This window comes from Condylura cristata, unplaced genomic scaffold (assembly GCF_000260355.1).
Source record: "Condylura cristata isolate star-nosed mole 26May11 unplaced genomic scaffold, ConCri1.0 scaffold00008, whole genome shotgun sequence".
Lineage (NCBI taxonomy): Eukaryota > Metazoa > Chordata > Mammalia > Eulipotyphla > Talpidae > Condylura > Condylura cristata.
In genome coordinates, this window is record NW_004567109.1 from 35,764,036 (window position 1) to 35,784,112 (window position 20,077).

At 37.2% G+C, this 20,077-nt stretch overlaps 1 protein-coding gene across 1 annotated transcript in view; it reads left to right on the forward strand.

Moving 5' to 3' along the window:
* The window catches only part of INADL (InaD-like (Drosophila)), a 250,541-nt gene that overhangs the window by 151,354 nt on the left and 79,110 nt on the right, over positions 1-20,077 (forward strand). The window contains exons 29-30 of the mRNA XM_012722487.1: positions 957-1,048; positions 16,876-16,948. Of these exons, the coding sequence (XP_012577941.1) occupies positions 957-1,048; positions 16,876-16,948 (165 nt within the window). The remainder of the gene's footprint in view (positions 1-956; positions 1,049-16,875; positions 16,949-20,077) is intronic.

Here is a 20,077-nt window from a genome sequence, read left to right on the forward strand (position 1 = left end):
TTTTTTTAAAGATCAGGAGAGGTCTGCCACGCCATGTGGATCTCCTCCTGGGCAGGCGGGGATCGAACTAATGCAGAAGTGGCTTAAGCTTCTTTGTGCTGTGCTTTAATCCGCTGTGCCACCTGGGAGGGCCTAAAAAAATTTTTTTTAAAAAAAAAAAAAGAAGTAGAAACTGGGGCTAAGTTAAATAGCTATAGTATCAATTAGATCATGGGATGGAGGTAGGGGGTGGGGGACCAAAATTGTGTGAACTGTTATCAATTTCATGAAATAAAAGATTGATTATGACTGTCATTATAGTTTGTCAGTGGGAAAATCTGAAGTGAAAAATTTTTTAATGTAAATGTTTTATAGCACAATTAGTTGAACCTAGTCAAGTTAAAATTTTGGATAAAAGCAGATGGCTTATTGATCATGTACAGTAAAATGTTTCAGTGCAGTTGACCTAAATTTTAACTTAAAACAGGAATATAATATTTACCTCCTGCAGTAACAAAATTTATGCAATGTAATAACTTTGACATGTTTACATAATCATGTTTAATGGGCCCTCCAGAGCTGCAGTGAATACCACAGTTTGGTCTGTTTTCCACATTTTTAGGAATCTGGAAAAGCTGTAGGAAATGAAAAATCATCATAAAGCTTTTGCATAGTTCAACTACTGCTCTCTTGAAATTTAGCAAAAGGGTCTGGGGGCTGTGTATAATTTATTAACTGCACTCAAAACTAAATTGAAAGAGATTTTAATTGCTGTTTATGATTTTAATCTATACTACAAAGAATATTAAGAATTTCAGCATTAAATCTCCTACATGTACCCACTTAAAACTGAACGGGTTCATTGTTAAATTTCAAATGCATACATGTATACTTGTATTACATAGGGATATGTACATGGTCTGTTTTTCTATAAAATAATGCATGTTTACAAGTGCATTTCATTTTTTCCCAACCAGATCAATAATCAAATCCTATATGGAAGAAGTCACCAAAATGCATCTGCCATTATTAAGACTGCCCCATCAAAGGTCAAACTGGTTTTTATCAGGTAAGACATATATTTGGTTCCCTAAAATCTAAGATCTCTTCTTGATATGGTTTTGTGTGAGCTATTTTATCTTTGGTTTGTCTATCGCAATCATTTATACGAAAGCTATAGTTTTCTTTTTTAACTATCACTCATGAGAGTAAACTTTGTTTTGATTATTTGTATTTGCATTTGCAGATTGGTGTTTTACGTTTTTAAAATATGATGATCCTGTAATAAATATAACAGAATCTGTAAACTCCTTTTACCATTCACTATACCTACTGACTTGTTGATGTCTTCATCAGAGGATAGGCAGGAAAACAGACTACCAGATCATTGTAAGAATGTCCAGGGTGAAGGAGATGTGGGCCGTCATCAAGCCAGGTGTGTGTGGCTCTATATTTTCCTGTTAGCTGACTGAGTTCTGTGGATCAAGTGAATCAGACTGGGAATCCTCATTGGTCATAGCCACCATTGCCACAGCAGCAGTGGATTGTGGTTTGAGTCTCTGTTATTGGACTGCAAGGAGAGGTAAATCTGAATTCTTTTTAGGTGATGTACCTGAGGCAGTAGACTAACTGTTGCTGTCATTCTTTATCTTCTGGGCTTCAGTTGTCTGTAAAATGGGAGTAATAAATCACCTACTTCATTTCACTATTATATTTCAAAAAACTAAATTTTCAACACAGTAGCTAAAGTCTGAGTGTTTGGTCACTTTTATTTTGTGTTGATGGTGATCATTGTTTTTGTCCTTCTTTTTAGTTACCTCAGGGACCTATCCATTCTAGAGTTCCCCCAGGATGAAGGAGTAATTCTACCCCCAGATATAGGCACTAATATAAGAAATTGAAATATTCCCTGGTGGCACAAGGAGTTAAAGCACAACACTATGAAGCTGCCTGCAGCCACTGCAACACTAGTTCAATCCCCAGCCAGGGAGCTGACCCACATAGCACAGCAGACCTCTCCTGTCCCACATGCTGGTCCCTCAGCAGTGTGTTTCAGTCAATCTGTCTGTTATGTTCCCCACTTTGTTCCTCTCATTCTGCAAGAGGTGAATCCTTACCCCCTGCACCTCTGGCCTACACCGCAGTTGTATATATTCCTTCCTTCACCATCCCTTTAGTTCACGGGTGTGGCTCCTTTGCTCCTGAAGAAGCCCTACTCACTTGCACCTTCTGACGTTCAAGTTTTTCACTCTTATGTCCAGGGGGCAAAACTTACTATTTCTCTGATATCTCTATTAACACAACATCTTCTGGTTTACTCACCCTGAAGTTACAGACACCAAGAAATTCTCCATTTAAGGTTTCCTCACCCTTTCTGTTGATCGACAGATTAAAATTCAAGTTAGATAAGGGGACGTTAATAGAAATGAGGAAAGCCCAGCAACTCAAGTGTTTAAGATGTTGTCTGTCAAGAAATGTCACACAAAGTTCAAGCCATCTCTCTCTCTCTCTCTCTCTCTCTCTCTCTCTCTCTCTCTCTCTCTCTCTCTCTCACACACACACACACACACACACACACACACACAGACACCTCTTAGCACAGTGTCTGTACCAAAGTCTCCACATGTGGGTGGTTGGGACTGCTGCAGTGCTTATGTTAATGTTATTATTACCTCTCAGCATTTATGGGGCCTTTATTATACCCACATGGAGCCACCCCATTTTGAAAAGCAAAAAGAAAATTAATAGGATCCAAAGGAAACCATTTAATGCAATTAAGTAGTTAGGAAATGGTACACTCCTCCTTCAATAAAGATGAAATGATTTCAGAGTATTTAGAATATGAAGGAGAAAGCTGAGTAGAATTTTAATAATAACAATAAAGCCCCATTAATTTAATGTTTGATAATTTGAATTTTAATTGTGTAGTAGGGATCAGAATCAAGAACAGAAGTTGTCCAGTAAACGAACAGTATAAACTACATTGAGAATGCTTCTGAATGCTTATTTGCTGGAAATGATGTGCATGATTTTTAAAACAATTTGGATATATCAGTGTACACTGAAAATATGTAATCTAATTATAAACCTTTCTTTGTGGTCATTAAATTACAATGCCTCACACATAGTGGACATTGAGAATCTTTATTGAATTAATTTCCTTTTATCTCCTACTAAGCAATTTTTGATTATTTTATTCTCCAGAAGCAACAATCCTAGTACATTGCTTTGACTTATGTTGTGTACTTAAAAATACATATAGCTATACAACTTGGATGGAGCTGGAAAAGATCATGCTTAGTGAGATAAGCCAGAAAGAGAAAGAAAAATACCGGATGGTTTCACTCATAGCAGGAGTATAATGGACCAGGCGAGAAAATAACAAAAATAATGAACAACCATAGACCAGAGACATTCTGTGGGGGTGGAGTGGGGAATGGGACCAAAAACGGGGGGGGGGGGAGGGAGGGAAATGCACGGTACTATGGTGGTGGCACAGGGGTGATTTGGTGATGGGAAACCCGTGGGGATTACAATTGAGATGAAAAAAAAAGTGCAAAATGATGTAAAAATAAACTTTTTAATAAATAAAAAAAAATACATATAGCTATATAACTCATAATTTTATGCAATTCGTTATACTTTGCTCTCTTTTTCCACTACTTTACTAAGTAATCTAAGTTAGAAATATTTTTCATGTCCGGAAAAATCAGACATAGGTGTGATTCTGAACATATCCACTTTTAGACTGTGTTAAGGAAAAGGAACATAAATTGAACCAAGAGAAATATACACACTGTTAACAACCTTTTGTTTGCTTTAATAGAGATGATTCTGATAATTTGTTTGCCAATATTTTATTAATTAATGGTTTACTTTCAATAAGAGACTGTTCATTTGAATGAGAGCTCTTACCTAAAATGATTAATTCTTTTCTAAAGTTTGACCGAGCTATAAAACTTTAGTGATTCAAAGAAGAAATCCTTAGTTTACCTTGCCTAGGCTTGACACCCATCTCTATGATACCCCATCTGTGTGAGCTTAGTTAGTATTCCTGCTCTGTAATACGGGGATGGAGTAGATCTGTCATAAATAGTGTGATATTGGCATATATAAATTGCCTGGCAGTATAGACTCAACCATGTTCACCTCCACATGGTGGTGATGTTTGGTGATGGTGGTGATGATGGCTGTAGTGGTAGCAGTAGTGGGGGGAAAGTTGGGAAGCAGGGGAGGAAGGAGGTCAAAGATAAGGAAAGGAGTTAAGGAGAAAGAAGAGCTACTCCCTTGTATATATTTTAATTCCAGAATTTTAAGTGTGTCTTTAACTGAAGTGCATTCATTGTTTACATCATGATTTATCACTGGAAGAGAATTATGGGTGATATATAAATTCTGGTGGCTTTATATATTTATGTTTTAAGCATGGACATAGCATGCTTAAAACCTTTTAGTTATTCGGTAAGCAACTTTGTTTTTAAATTAATTAGTATAAGTTAATCCCTTTTGTCAAAAAAAAAAAAATACTATAGATTTTGCTGAGGGCAGTACTATCAGATAGTGTCCGAATTTAAAACACTTAAGGAAATCCAGAAGAGAAAAGTTGCTGCTCATCAGCTCAGTACATTACCAGTCAGGGATATAATGGAAGATTATTGTCCTATTGGTGTGAGGCAACCTGTGTGTCTTGGTGGTATCTAACATATCCCTCTTCTTCAGCTTGGTTGTCTAGCTTATTGCTCATCTAGGTGCCTCTTTTAACATCAGCCTCCATATATATTACCTCTTTCATACTATACTTAAAGAACCCCAGTTTTGCCCATTTGGGAGCCAGTTAATAAAGCAATCAAATACTTTTGTGTTACAGGACAGGGTGAGGGACATCCCAAAACCCCTAAACCTACCCACTGTGAATAGGTTCTGCCACCCACCACATCAAGACAAAACATCTCTAGTGGAAAGGGACTCTAACACAATTAGTGTGCAATCCAGGAAATGGGAAGAATAAAGTTTCCAAGTCAAGCACCTGAAGTTGGATTAATGCCCAGCCAAACAGGGTTGGCCAAGAGCAGGGCCATGAAGGCCCAAAAGCCTGCTACATGGCTATGTGTCTCTGGTGGAGACACATAAGAAAAGGGGAGACACATAAGAAAAGGGGATGGAGGGAGCCCAACATATCTAGGACAGAAGAAGCAAAATCAAGGTAAAAGCTGCCATTTTTTTTTAAATAATGGTTTATTTTTACAGCATTTTGTGCCTTTTTCTATCTCAGTTGTAATCCCTGTGGGTTCCGACCACCAATTCACCTGTGTGCCATCACCATAGTCCAGTGCACTTCCTCCCACCCCCGTTTTTTACCTCATTCCCCAGTCCACTCCTGTAAAAATGTCTCTGGTATATAGTTGTTCATAATATTATTTTCTCCCCTGGTCCTTTATACTCCTGCTATGAGTGAAACCATCCGGTATTTTCCCTGTTCTTTCTGGCTTATTTCATTAAGCATGATCCCTTCCAGCTCCATCCATGTTACCACAAAAGGCATGTATTTTCTCTCTTTTTGATTGCTGAGTAATATTCCATTGTGTATATGTGCCACATCTTTTTAATCCAGTCATCTACTTTTGGGCATTTGGGTTGATTCCATGTCTTTCCTATTGTAAATAAAGCAAAAGCTGACATTTTTAATCTCCCCACAGTTCTCTTACCCACATTTGTTTCAACAAGTCCAAGACCAAGAAGCAAGCGTAATTTCTTCACATGTCTCTCTGCTCCCTGTGCCTCCTCCAGGTCCCTTTCTGGCTCTCCATCTTTCTTGGTTCCAGTCTTCTCCAGCTTCTTCTCCTCCCTGTTCTTCTCTACCCTTCCTTTGGTGAGGCAGGGAACCTGGAACCTTCCCTTTCCCTGGGAACCACCCTGTTCCTGTAGAATGTTAGCATCTAAGTTATTCTGCACAGCAGATGCAATTATACTTTTCTTTTTTAAAGATTTATTTATTCATACAGAACTGGGGTACAGGCCAGAGGCTCAGGGGCGGTGAGAGGCTTCACCAGAGACAGAGTGGGGAGCAGAACAGGCAGATCGACGAAGTACACTGCTGAGGGAAGCAGCGGGCGGGTCAGGAGAGGTCTGGCTCGCCATGTGGTCTCCTCCGGGGCAGGCGGCAGGCGGGAATCGAACTCATGCGGAAGTGGCTTCAGATTCTCAGTGCTGTGCTTCAACCCGTTGCGCCACCAGGGAGGGCCCTATACTTTTCTTTTGAACTGTATTACTTTTGCTATATAATGTTATTGTAAAAACTGATTTTTATAAATGGTATTTCTTTATAGTTAGTGCTTCTAATGGGTGACATTTCCTTTCTTAGTTGAAATTATTGATTCCTTCTGCATTTCCATTATACAGAAATTGATTGACTTTTATACCTTGGCAAGTCTCAAATTTATTGACAATTAAGATATTAATGGGACTGGTCACAGGATTTGTATATAATTAGCAAGTAAAGTAATCACAGAAAGCTGTTAAAATATTCTGCAGGTAATATATTAGTTAACTAGGGTGTTTAGTCCAAAGTGACATATATGTGTGTGATCACATCCTTGTCATATTCTTTTACCATTTGTATTTATTCATGTACTAATTGATCTATAATTCACAAGGGTCTGTAAGTCATTAGTGAAAATTATCAAGTTGCTGTTATGTATACATGACTTACATAATCACTACTCCCTTTTGTTCTCCCCACATTATTAGATTTTGGCCAATCTTGTAATTGTATCATTTTGCCCTATGGCACATAGGGACTTTGATATACTAAATTATTTTACTCTGGGTCATCCAGAGGGATATTACAATCTGGATTCTTATTATGTACCACACATTCAAGTCTACAGGTTTCCCTATTTAACATTATCCCTTCTACACAAGCACTCCAATTTAAGTACAGGAGGAAAGCTACATTAATACGATGAAGAATGAATTGCTGTATTTGTCAGGGCAGGGATCCAAGGAGATTAATGATCTTGCCTGCAGCTCTGTCGTACCTTCCCCCACTATTGAAAATTAAATGTCATGTATAACAACTCACTCTCCATTACTTAATTATATGTGGAAAATGTGTACTGTGTAAAAACTCCTGGGGCTAAAGAAGGCCAAATGAAACTGAAACCCTTGGTAAGATTTAGTGCTAGCTGTCAAGCCCTACTGAGTAAAAGTGGACTCAGCATGGGATCCACCTTACTGTATCGATTGAACATATGTCTTGTTTTCGTAATTAAAAATAGCGTGGCCTCTTATCCTCTGGCCAGATCCCTAAAAGATGATGGCTTGAAATTAGCATCAGTGTCAGAATTATCTCTGGGAGAAGTGCATCTAGAAAAGCAGTATGAACCACTGTTTTTTAAAATCCTTAGTGTGCTCTTAATTTTCATAAAAAGGAGGGAAAATAGATTGTGGGAAGGAGCCATTCATTCATTTACTCAAGAGATATTTGCTGAGTATCTACTTGTCCTGGCACCATGGAGTCAGTGATAAAAGAACATGACCTCTCCCCTAAAGAGAGAGTTAATAGTCTGATACTTCACCCAGTGCTATAAATGCTATGAAACTGGAGGAACATACAGGAGATGCACCTAACTTTTCTAAGCTTATAGAAAGATGCTTAGTTCAGACCTGAAGGATAGGAAGCAAACAAAACCCAAGGGTTTCCAGAGTTGGGTATTATGCCAAGTATATCTGAGTGTACTTAGAAAAGACAGGCAGTCCTTTAGAAAAGTGCCATTCGATTGTACAGTTGTATATGTCATTAGTTTTAAATTCTAAAACAAAACATCCTATTGACTTTCATGGCACATTAAGAAAATCAATGTCCTTATTTAAATACACAATAAAATATTATCCATGGTTATGAGAAGAAGTTTGGATGAGCAGGCTTATCATTAGCACTGAACTCTTTTAAGAGTTTCAGGAAGGAAGTAGAGTCTCCCGTAATTTCAAGGTTCTTCTGTTTCTCTCTCTCTCTAGTTAAGCCATACAGTAACCCCATTTGAGAAATCTCTCAAATGATATGAAAGCCTGACTGTTGCTTAGTTTCTTAAGTACTTATGTCCTAGAAGTATTTAAATAACAATTGTAATTATTTATGAATTGCATGTTTGTAAGTAGAATTTAGTTCAGGAGCATGGTAGAATTTGGAATGTATTGTATTTTGATCTCCTCAAAGATACTGAAATAGATATATCTAGTTAAGAAGCATTTTCCCCTTTGACATATTGTGGTAAAGTTGGGAAGCTGCACACTTAATCCAGTTATGAGTCCATTGGGTCATATGTTTCTGGAATCATCTTGAAAACCTATGACATTCATTTGAATATTAAGAGTAGCCATAATTTTTCTCTTTTCAGAGTAGTTACAGTTAATCAATCAGAAGTGACCCAAAAATTTTATGGGGCCATTTATGAATTAATTGAATTCAGTGAATTAGGTAAAGTGTTGCTACCACACAATAAGGCCATTTTTCTTTATTTTGTTTTTTCTTTAAAGATTTTTTTTATTTATACTTGGAAGAACTGGGGTATAGGCCAGTGGTGTGGGGAGAGTGGGAGAATGAGGTGATTCACCAGAGAGAGTTGAGAGTAAAACAGGTGAATCTACTGCAATACAGTGCTAAGGGGAGCAGCAGATAAGATAAGAAAAATCTGCTATGCCATGTGGGTCAGCTCCCTGGCTGGGGATCAAACTCTGGTCACAGCGGTGATAGCAGTAAAACTTAACCCCCTAGGCCACAGCGAGGCCCACAAACCCCTTTTTTTTTTTATGACTTTATGAAATATCTTTTTAAAGCTTTTAAAATTGTACAGATTTTAAAATACTTTAAAAATCAGGGTCCTCCACAGTGGTGCAAAGGGTTTAAGTGCAGCACTATGAAGCTGTCTGTAGCCACTGCAGCATGAGTTCGATCCGCTGCCAAAGGGGTGACCCACAGGGCGCAGCAGACCCTGTCCTGTCTCACCTCCCACTCCCCTCAGCAGTGCCTTTCAGTAGATCTGCCTGTTCTGCTCCCCACTCTGTCTCTGGCAAATCCTCTCTCCCCCGCCCCCCACACCTCTGGCCTGCAGCCCAGTTTCTGTATGCATAAATAAATAAATCTTTTTTAAAAATTAAAAATAAAATCAATTTTATTATATCAGAATATCAGACAGAATTACACCTTCCTTTTTTTTTGTACTCCCATTCCTGAACATAGTACCAGCTTGATAGAATTAGGTTTCTTCCTTCTTTCTCCCCTGCAAGTCACTATTTATATTTCTTCCACTGTAGAATGCCTATTTCCTTTAGTAAATGCCCCTACATCCCTACACGCACGTGCACACACACACACACACACACACACACACACGAGTAAAAACAGCATGCCTATCTCCCTCTGTGAAAACTGAAGAGCTAAATCTTTCTCTCATGTTCAAGGTGTATCCAGTGGAATGTCCTGTGACCTATCCTTAGGCAACATTACACTTGAGGCTTAGATCAGGAAGCAAGTCACCTAGTGATATTGTAGGAATGGTGTTTATCCATGCAGCCACAGGACCTGGCCAAGGTTCCTGCTGGATGCCAGCTTCTTCCTACTTTCTTGCCCTCCTGCAGTCCGAGTGCCTAGCTGTTCCAGGTGTCATTGGAGAGCCTTCTATGTCTTGTAAGATCCCAGGATCCCTCTGATAAATTCCCTTTCACTTTAGTTGGCCTGAATTCATTTCTTTCTCTTGCTGCCAAAACATTCCAGTGCATAGGAACAGTGATAAAAGCAGAGCATCTGAACAAAACTTGAACAACCCAAGTGAGATAGTTGGTTTCCTCTCTATATTTACTGTCACATGTAGACTTTCTTAGCCTTAGTTCTGAGATTTTTATCCCTCACACCTCATTAGCAGAGCACAAGACCCCTGAACAAATCTGAACTGAGGATGTCCAGTACAACAGATTATCATTGCTGCAATACTGACAGACTCTTGAAATGAGAGGATTTACTTTCCTAAAGAACCATGCATGCACACGGCAAGTATTTGCTGAATGCCTCTATGTGCTGGTGCTGTAAAAACCTATGATGAAAGAACACAATCTCCACCCTAAAAGAGCATTATCATACAGGAATCTGGCAGAGTTTATCCTGGATTTATACTTGGGGGTGAATGGTCACCACACAAAGCACATACCTTATGGTGAAAGCTGAATATTAGAACAGCATTTTGGCTTTTCCAGCCAGGAATGAGAATGGAATGACGGGGTTTTTCCTACTCTGCTGTCTTCTAAAATTCTATAAGAAACTCATTGGACCAAATTATCCATCCCATTCAGTCCTAAATTCCCCACATCTAACCTCTCACCAAACCTGTGCTGCCGAATATTTTATAAGCCACCTTTTCCTCTGCGCAGCTGGCAGCAATTATTTAGAGTTGCCTGGAGCCACCTTTGTAAAAGCGGGTCTGGATGCTGAGTTCCTCCCAGCAGCATTCATTAGTGGTTGACATTATTTGGGATGCCAAGCAAAAAGAGCTCATGATTCCACTGTCGTTGGGCAGATATTCCAGAGTCGTATATTGAGCAATTTTGGTTATATCTTCCACTTGGAAATTAGAAACTATTCAGTCTGCTCATATAGTTAAAATATTTCCTGGAATTGCCAGGAAGGAGTTTTGTTCCCTTTCAGATGGAATGATTCTCTGTTTGTTTTATATGTTATTTCAGGTTCATTTACATGGAACTTTCCTAGCTGAATGCTAATTTACTGCTAGGTTCCAATTAATACTGCAAACATAGGGATTTTTTCTGGTCTTCTGTATCTCACATAGCCTTATATCATCATTATATTTAATGCTATCAGGTGGTAATATGTAGACCTGTTTGGTTGTATCCATGTGTTTCACATTTATTCATGTGTTTCACATTTATTCAATGTGTGTGTGTGCACGCACTCATATACCTAAATAATATGCTAGGAATTAGATTGTAGTTTTGTTTTTTTTTAAGATTTATTTATTCATACAGAACTGGGGTACAAGCCAGAGGTGCGGGGTTGTGAGAGGATTCACCATAGACAGTGCGGGGAGCAGAACAGGAAGGTTGATGAAGTACACTGCTGAGGGGAGCAGTGGGTGGGCCAGGAGAGGTCTGCTGTGCCATGCAGGGCCCAGGATTGAACTCACACTGAACTAGCTGCCACAAGCTTGTAGTGCTATGTCCTAACCTGTTGCACCACCAGGAGGGCCCTAGATTATAGTTTTAATCATCTGAGAACAGGTACAAAAATATTTTAAATCAGCCTATTCAAATATCCAGACTGAGTTCAAGCACTTGACTTCTGGGATTTGTTTGTTTGTTTTAAACTGGTCAGTTATTTACATGTCTACATAACTTTGAGGTTACCTTGTTTTTTTAGTGGCAATAACATTGGCTTACTACACTATCTGTGATTCAGTAACTTGTTTTTCACCTAATACAGTTTTGTTGGCATAAAATAAGATCCTATGGGTTAACTTGAAAATGAATTTTGAAGTGACAGGACCTGAGCTTTCCTAAAGACAATAATGGTTTTAAGTGGTAGCCTAGATAATTCTTATATATTCCCATCATACTTGGATTTTTTTTTTGGTCTTGCTGGTTAATTTTTAATTGTGGTACTATACACATAAAATCTACCACCTTCATCATTAAGCATACAGTTCAATAGTATTAGGTACGTTCACATTGTTATATAAACATCATCTAGCTCCAGAATTTTTACTTCTTTCGGAATTGAAACTCTGTACCCATTAGAGAATAATTCCCATTGCCTACTTCCTCTAACACCAGGTTAGACCTAGTAGCCAGCTTTCCACTTCCATCTCTGAATTTGACTATCTGAGGGACAACATACAGCTGGATTCATAGAATATCCCTCATTTTGTGACTGTCTCTTTCACTTTCTGTAATGTTTGCAAGGTTCATCCACATGTGTTAGAATTTCCTTAGTTTTGAGGGCTGAGTAATATTCGATTGTTGTACATATTACGCTCTGTTTATCCATCTGGCAGAAGACACACAGGGTGCTTCCATCATTAGTGCATGATGCTGCTGTGAGCATGAGTGTGTAAATATAATTTTGAGAATCTACTTTCAGTTCTTTGAGGTATATGCCTGGAAGCAGAATTGCTAACTCAAGTGATAATCCTATTTTCAATTTTTTGAGGTACCATATTTTCCATAGCAGCTACAACATAATGCATTCCTACCAATAGTAAATAATATTCTAATTTCTTCACAACTCACCAGGACTTATTTTCTGTTGTCTGATAGTAACTATCCTAATGTATGTAAGGTAATGTCTCTTTATGGTTTTAATTTGCACTTCTTTGAGGATTAGTGGATGTTAAGCATGTTTTCATGTGTTTATTGGCCATTTGTATATATCTTATCTGGAGAAATATCTTTTCAAGTAGTTGCTCATTAAATGGGTGGTTTGTGTTATTATTGTTATTGAATTGTAATTTTAACTTTTATATTTATTAGGTCTTTAGTCCACATTGAGTTAATTTTGACATGTGGTATTAAGAGAAGGTTCTCATTTCATTCTTTTGCTTGTAGATGTCCAGTTTTTCCAGCATCATTTTTTCAAAAATTATTCTTCCCTTCATTGAAGGATCTTGGCACCCTTGTTGAAAATCACTTCACCATACATGTGAAGACTGATTTCTGGGCTCTCTACTCTACTCCAATGGTCAATATATCTTTTTCTGCCCTATTCAACAGACATTTATAATACACCTGCTCTCTGTCAGGAGCCCTTGCTGCAAGCTGTGTAAACAAAGAAATAAGATTGCATTGCTTTTCTTGGAAAGGAAAAAAGAACAGCACAAATAAGTTCAATAGAGCAAAAAGTACAATGTTAAAGACATAGAGCTATAGGGATCCTCACCCTGGGAAACTGCTCTCACTCTTATCCATGTTAGAACATCATTATCTCTCTCCCAATAGCTGTTAAAGATAATTATAAAAACACTAACAAACAATTGCAATTCCTGATGCTTCTTGTATGGGGCACCCGGGGCCCAAGAAACTACTGCTAATTATATTAGGAAAGAGAGGTTAATTATAAAATAAACAGATTTCATTTTCATGAGAATCATAGACTATGAGGGGTCAGAGGGTCCCCAAGAGTCACTCTGGTTAACTACTTGTTTGAAATGTAAATGCCTTCTCTCTAGTTTTCCCTCTTCCTACTTCTTTCTCTTTAAAAGTTACTGCCTTGTCAGGTCTCAATTTGCTTGATGTTGAGGTATGTGAACACTCACTGGTAAGTGAATTATAAAGGATTATGAACTGTAACTTCCTATAGCAGCTTTCTTCCCTCCATTGAGAGTAATTCTAGGTTTTCTATTATGTGAGGTTTAAAAAAAAATTAATACGGACTTTAAAAGTCATAAAAGTCAGACTAATTTGGGCATGTTATTACATTAAGAAGAGATAGCTTGGCTGATTTGAGCTAGCCTGTTTCACTTAATCATGATTTCTCAATAAGAATTTATGTGCAGCCGTCTTTTTAATGCTGGTAACCTTTGAGAGAGATATGAAGAGCCATCTGCTTAATTATTGCCAAATATACTCTGCTCTAAATGTGGAGCCGACATGTCCTGTTGGCTTTCAGCTTAAAGCTGTAGTTGAGTTCTGTTGGGTTATTCAATGGGAAAACTGACTGGGAAAATGCTGTTACTTACCCAGGGATAACTTACTATTTCTATGTTTGAGCAAACTGCTGAGCAATGGACTGTGCTCTGTGGGAGAAAAAAAAAAAAGCTATTTTTTAACACAATAGTGCATGCTCAAGCATCTGTAATGCTGTCAGAAAAAATAGATACAGTCTTCATGCTCTGTGTCACTTTATGATTTTAGGTTTTTTATCCTTCTGTTTTGGTTAGGTTGTGTGTTAAATAACCCAAAAAACTAAGAATGTGAGAGCAAGACGTGGTGCCCAGACTATTTATACTCTCTGCTTCATGCCATGAAGAATTTATATCAGTTTTGGGTACTTATTGTTCAACCAAATTACTTAAATCAGGAAACTGATACCTTTAGTAGTGCTTTCACCCAAATCATATAGGTAGCTAGAGGGAGTGCTAGAACTAAAATGCCTATTCTATATAAACTAATGAAGTGAATGAGTTTACTTTACATTTATAAATGTGTGTGTGTGTGTGTCTGAAATATGTATGTATTTATATACATATAGCTTTCTATCTATGTAATGTCATCTGGGAAGAGAACAAATTTAGAGCAAATGCTCATATAGATCAAGTAAATAAATCACAAATGGTATATACACACTTTTATGAAAGGTATGTTTTAGTGTCTGTAAGGTATGTTTGTGTATGTTGTGATAAATTTGGTGTAGAGGTCCTGATAAGTTTGTTTCAGGAAAGGACACTTATGATAAAGTTGGAATGGAAAATAGAAGTTTAAAAAACAAACAAAAAATTGAGATGATAGGCACAGAGAGCAGAAGAGAATAGTACAAGAGAAAGCCCTGAGATGAGTGGACCTTTGTTGAAAAATGAAAAGCAAGTCTGTATCTCTGGACTGAAACAAAATGAGCAAAGAGGAGAAAGGCAGAGCTGGACGCCAAGTTCTTCAAGGCCTTCTAGCCTGGCCAACAATTTTTTATTGAGGTAATGTAGTTTACAGCAGCATATGACTTAGAAGTATAGGTTCATATTGCTTTGGGTACATGTTATCACATCACACCCACTACTACCAAAGCACTCAGAATCCTTCACCACATAGGTCACTAGGTTCTCCTCCCCACTTCCGTCTACCTCTGTGTCCCCCCTTTTATATTCTCAATTCTGCTATCAGATTTCTAGTGTTTGTTTTGATATTTTTTTCTGTTCTTTTGTATCTGTGTGTTCCACATATGAGTAAAATCATTCAACATTTGTCTTTGTCCTAATTTCATTTAGCACTGTCCCTTCCAGTTCCAATCAGGTTGTCTTAAATGACAAAGTTTTAAATCTTTTTTTTTAATAGCTGAATAGTAGTCCCGATTGCGGAGGGAGGTTTGGTGGGTGTCTTGTGAATCCACCATCTGCCAACAGTTTGGACTTGTATATAAGAAACCATTGAAGGGTTTTATGAAAGGGAATGACATAATCAGACTTATCTATTAGAACCATAATAACTTTGTTGGGTAAAGAGCAGATTGGAGAGAGGATAAAGAGAAAAGTTGGGAGGTGAGAGAAGATGTTCTTAGGTTAATTTTGGTAAGAAATGATGATCACTTGAACTGGAATAGGATGGAAAAACTCAAGGTATATTATGAATAAATAAAATTTCATGATGAGCTGCATATACAGTTACTTTCAAGAAAGCATTTTAAGAAAGACTTCCAGAGTCTTGGTTGTACAACTGGAAAGGTATTGTTGACATTTACTCCAGTAAGTTGTCAATCTTTCTTCTATATTAACAGATACAGATATGCATAATAAAGCATGTTAAGTTGAAAAATTGTAAAGATATAGGTAAATAAGGCTATTTATAGTTCCATAATTTGAATATTTTTTAAACCAACATTATTGTAATTTTTTTTCATATCATGTGCATCCTTGATATTATACTCATTATACACAAATGCAGTTTTACTTATTTAACTCTAGGGCTTGAAATTTGGAATTTATCTGAAATTAGAATGACAAAAAGAATTATATTTTTATTTGAGATGTTTGTAAGACACCTAGTGAAGATGTAAGTAGGAATTGGATTTGAAAGTCCTAAGCTCAGAAAAGATCCACACTGAATGTGAATTTGGAAAAACTCATTATATAGATGGTCTTTGAACTTAAGAGCATAATTGCCTATTTGAGGTTACTGAACTTATATTGGTGAATGGTTAAGTTTAATAAAGAAAGGCATTTTTAGGTAACACAGTAATATGATTAAAACACCAAAGCAGAAATGTTAAGACCAATGGATCTTTCCCCAATTGCTGAGAACAAATGGGTTGTATTTTTAGTGCCCTTTTTAGTCAGATAGTGGCTATTCTGGATTCACTAATACTAAGGCAAGAGATGGGTGGGTAGTTTTAGGTTTTTGCATACTACTAAGAAACACTTGTCACTTCTTTGGTTTATATTGTGGAACCTAAACTCAAACTTCACAGTAATCTTGAGATAATAATAGTCATGCATCCCAAATAAATGGTAAAGAGTAGATTCTCCCACTTAAACACTACCTATAATTTGTTAGTAACATAATGGAAATAGACCTCGGTGATCAGAACTAGTTTTTTGGAGTTGTTCTTTGCTTGTCACCTGGTGGTAAAGTTTCCAGTCCTCTCCTCCTGTAGGATGATGAGGAGTCCTATTAACTTTACCCACAAAGCATTACTTGAATCTCTGCTTTTCCTACCCATCACTCCTTACCATGTCCACCCAGGTGGAGCCTTTTGTATACATCCCATCCTTTTTAATTTGGCAGAACACAGAGAAGCCTGGGAATCTTTCCAGTTCAAAGGACAAAATACTCCAGACATTAACGGGGCCTAGACATTACATGTGTCCATTTGAAAGATTTATACTCCTCAGTGCTAAGAGTTGATGCCTTTCCAAAATTATCCTCTGTAGCACCTGACTTACTGTTTGGCCAATTCCTGTCATCATCACTCTCTGTCACTAATAATTACATCTTGGTACCCTTGAGAATAAGTCTTTGTGTGTGTATATGTGTGCCTGATAGCTTTGCAGCTTAAAATTAACATATATTTATGTTGGTTTTTTTTTTTCCTGTGGTGCTGTGTGTATATTTTCAACTAAGAACTGACTATTATAATTTGAGCCAGGAGTTTAGAGTTTATACTGATTCTGACTATTTTTACACCCATAGAAATGAAGATGCAGTCAATCAGATGGCCGTCACTCCTTTTGCATTATCCTCAAGTTCTCCATCTTCTATTGAGGTAAGAAACTCTTAATGCTTAGTGAATTAATGAGATTGATTTGTCATGATCCTTTTTACCAAATCAAATAATTTTTTTTAACTCTTAGACTAAGCTCATAGAATTCATTTACTAAAGAATTTCCCTAAGTAAAATAGAAAGTATTTTTGGTATTACTAAAATAAATATCTAAAACAATAGTAAACACACACATTAGACCTTAACAATATGAGTTTTATATTTTCAAAGTTCCTTTGGTTCCTTCTGGATATATGGTTTATCCTAATAGGACATCTAAAAATTTATAAGAACATTCTCAATTAAAAGATTTTCCCGGGCCCTCCCTGGTGGCGCAGCGGGTTAAAGCACCACACTAAGAAGCTAAAAGCTACTTCTGCATGAGTTCGATTCCCGCCTGCCCCGGAGGTGACCACATGGGGTGGCAGACCTCTCCTGACCCACCCGCTGCTCCCCTCAGCAGTGTACTTCATTGATCTGCCTGTTCTGCTCCCCTCTCTGTCCCTGGTGAATCCTCTCACCCTCCGCATCTCTGGCCTGTACCCCAGTTCTGTATGAATAATAAAATAAATCTTTAAAAAAAAAAAAAAGATTTTCCCATTTACCATGACCTAGTGGAATTTATTCCAGGGTTGCAAGGATGCTTCAGCATACACAAATCAACTAATGTAACATAAAACACATCAACCAATGGAAGTAAAAATGTATGATCTTAAAAATAGATGCAGAGGAAACATTTGACAAGATTAAGCACCCATTTATTATTTGAAAAAAACAAAACAAAACTTAATAAAATGGGGATAGAAAGAACATATCTCAACATGATAAAGGCCAAACACTACAAGTCCATGACTAAAGTAATACTCAATGGTGAAAAGTTACAAGTTTTTTCATTAAGGTCACAAACAAGACAGGGTTGTCCATTTTCACCACTTCTATGTAATTTAGTATTAGCAGTCTCAGCCAGAGCAACTTAGACCGTACACACACACACACACATCACCCCAAAAATGAATTGTTTACGTTACAATCAATTCTAAAAGAGTTGAGTTTCTAGGAATAAATCTAACAAAGAAAGTAAAAGACCTGTGAGACACTTAAAAAATATAGAACAAGACACAATAAAATGGAAAGGTATTCCATGTTCATAGATGAGGAGAATTATTATAGTCAAAATGACCAACTTAATTAATAAAAGTAATATACAGATTCAATGCAATCCCTATCTAAATTTATTTTTAAGAACTAAAAATACTAAAATATATGTGGAACCAGAAAAGACCCAAATTTTTAAAGTTCTTTATCCATTTAGTCATTGTTATATAACCTAATCAGATGACTCTGTAGTGCCAAAGATTGCACAGATCTGTCAAACCACCAGAGATAAGAGCAACAGAATATCTCAGTAATGGACTCAGACATATGCCATATAATGCTACCATAAAGTCAGAGTGATCTGCATATATTGGATAAAAACTTTAACCATTCCTTCTTTTATTTTTGTATCTTTTTCCCCTTCTTAAATTTTTTGTTTACTTCCCTCCATTCATTCACAAACTTACCAGACAAGACTTAAGTTTCTGCAGCCTTGGACAATCATTGCTTTTAGAATCATTGAAGCAGTCACAAAAGAACAGTTACCCAAGATTCAAAAAACATTTTTTTTTAAGATTTATTTATTTATGCTTACAGAATTGGGGTACAGAGGTATGGTGGGTGAGAGGATTCACCACAGACAAAGTGAGGAGCAGAACAGGCAGATTCACAAAGTACACTGCTGTAAGGAGCATTGGGCAGGTCTGGAGAGGACTGCCGCGCCATGTGGGTCAGTTCCCTGGCAGGGGATTGAACTCATGCTGCAGTGGCTTTAGAGAGCTTCATTATGTGGTGCTTTAACCTGTTGTGTCACCAGGGAGAGCCCCCAATTTTTTTTTTAATGTAGCTAATGGCCAATGTCTACACTCTAACTCAGTTATGAGACTCAACTGTTCCTCACTGCTCTAACACACTGAAAATGTAATTCGATTTGCAGGAGATGGATGGCTTCTCAGGGTTCACATTGATAGAAGCAGCATAGTTCTGGCAGCCTCTGTTCTTGTTTCAGCCTCCCAATGTTAGAAATTTGAGATTACATGATATATTTTATGCTCATAACTAATGTAACTGGGGAATTCATAGCATCAGCAGAACAGAAAAATGATCTATTTTATGCAGGTCAATAAAGCATTGACCTGTTATTGTTCTGCAGAGAATGGAAATTGGAAGTCAAACACCCTTTCTATTCCAAAATAGCGTCCCAGACAGTTTGTGGTTTTCCATTTAAATTGTTTGGAGGCACCCCTCCCTGCTCCCTGCCCAGGCAGGGGGCTTGCAGCTGCCATCCTCTCTGCCCTTAGAGTTGGCTCTTGATACTGCAGAACAGCATCACAGATGTGTCAAAAAGTGTTTTGATCCCTGAAATAATGAGAAAAATGTCTCAGGAGAGATGTTCTGAACAAGTTCAAGATTTGACCAAATGTTGCAAAGACTCTGGAATACTTTTTGTAGTAAAATGCCAGAAACAAAATTCTGCATTGAAAGAATGTCTAACTGCTTACTATAATGATCCAGCCTTTTATGAAGAATGTAAACTGAAATACTTGAAGGAAAGGAAAAAATTTAGAAAACCTGGAACTTCTACCTAGAGAAGGCTACAGAAGTTTCCTACAAGCATGTAGGCAAATATTCAAATGATACTCAGAAATTCTAATATTCATAGAAACCCCAAACACCTGAAAAATGAACTTAAGAAATAGTGTGTGCTTTATCCAAAATTAAGGAAATAGTAAATCTTCTCTGAAATATTTATTTAATTGCAAAAAACAATAATTTGTTAGATTACTTGGAGGTAGTAATTAATGCGTTTTCCAGGGCAGTATTTAATATAGCACTGAATAAATGATGCATGTTGTTCATAAATGAGTGATCAACTAATAGCAAGTGGTTTATTTTTCTTTAATAAAGTAGCATAAAACAAAAAAAAAAAAGGATTCACTAAGACATGTATATCTTCTGCTTGGCACATGATAGCTATTCAAAAATGTTACAACTTAATACCTGATTCTTTTCTGGTATATATGTGTCTTTATGTGT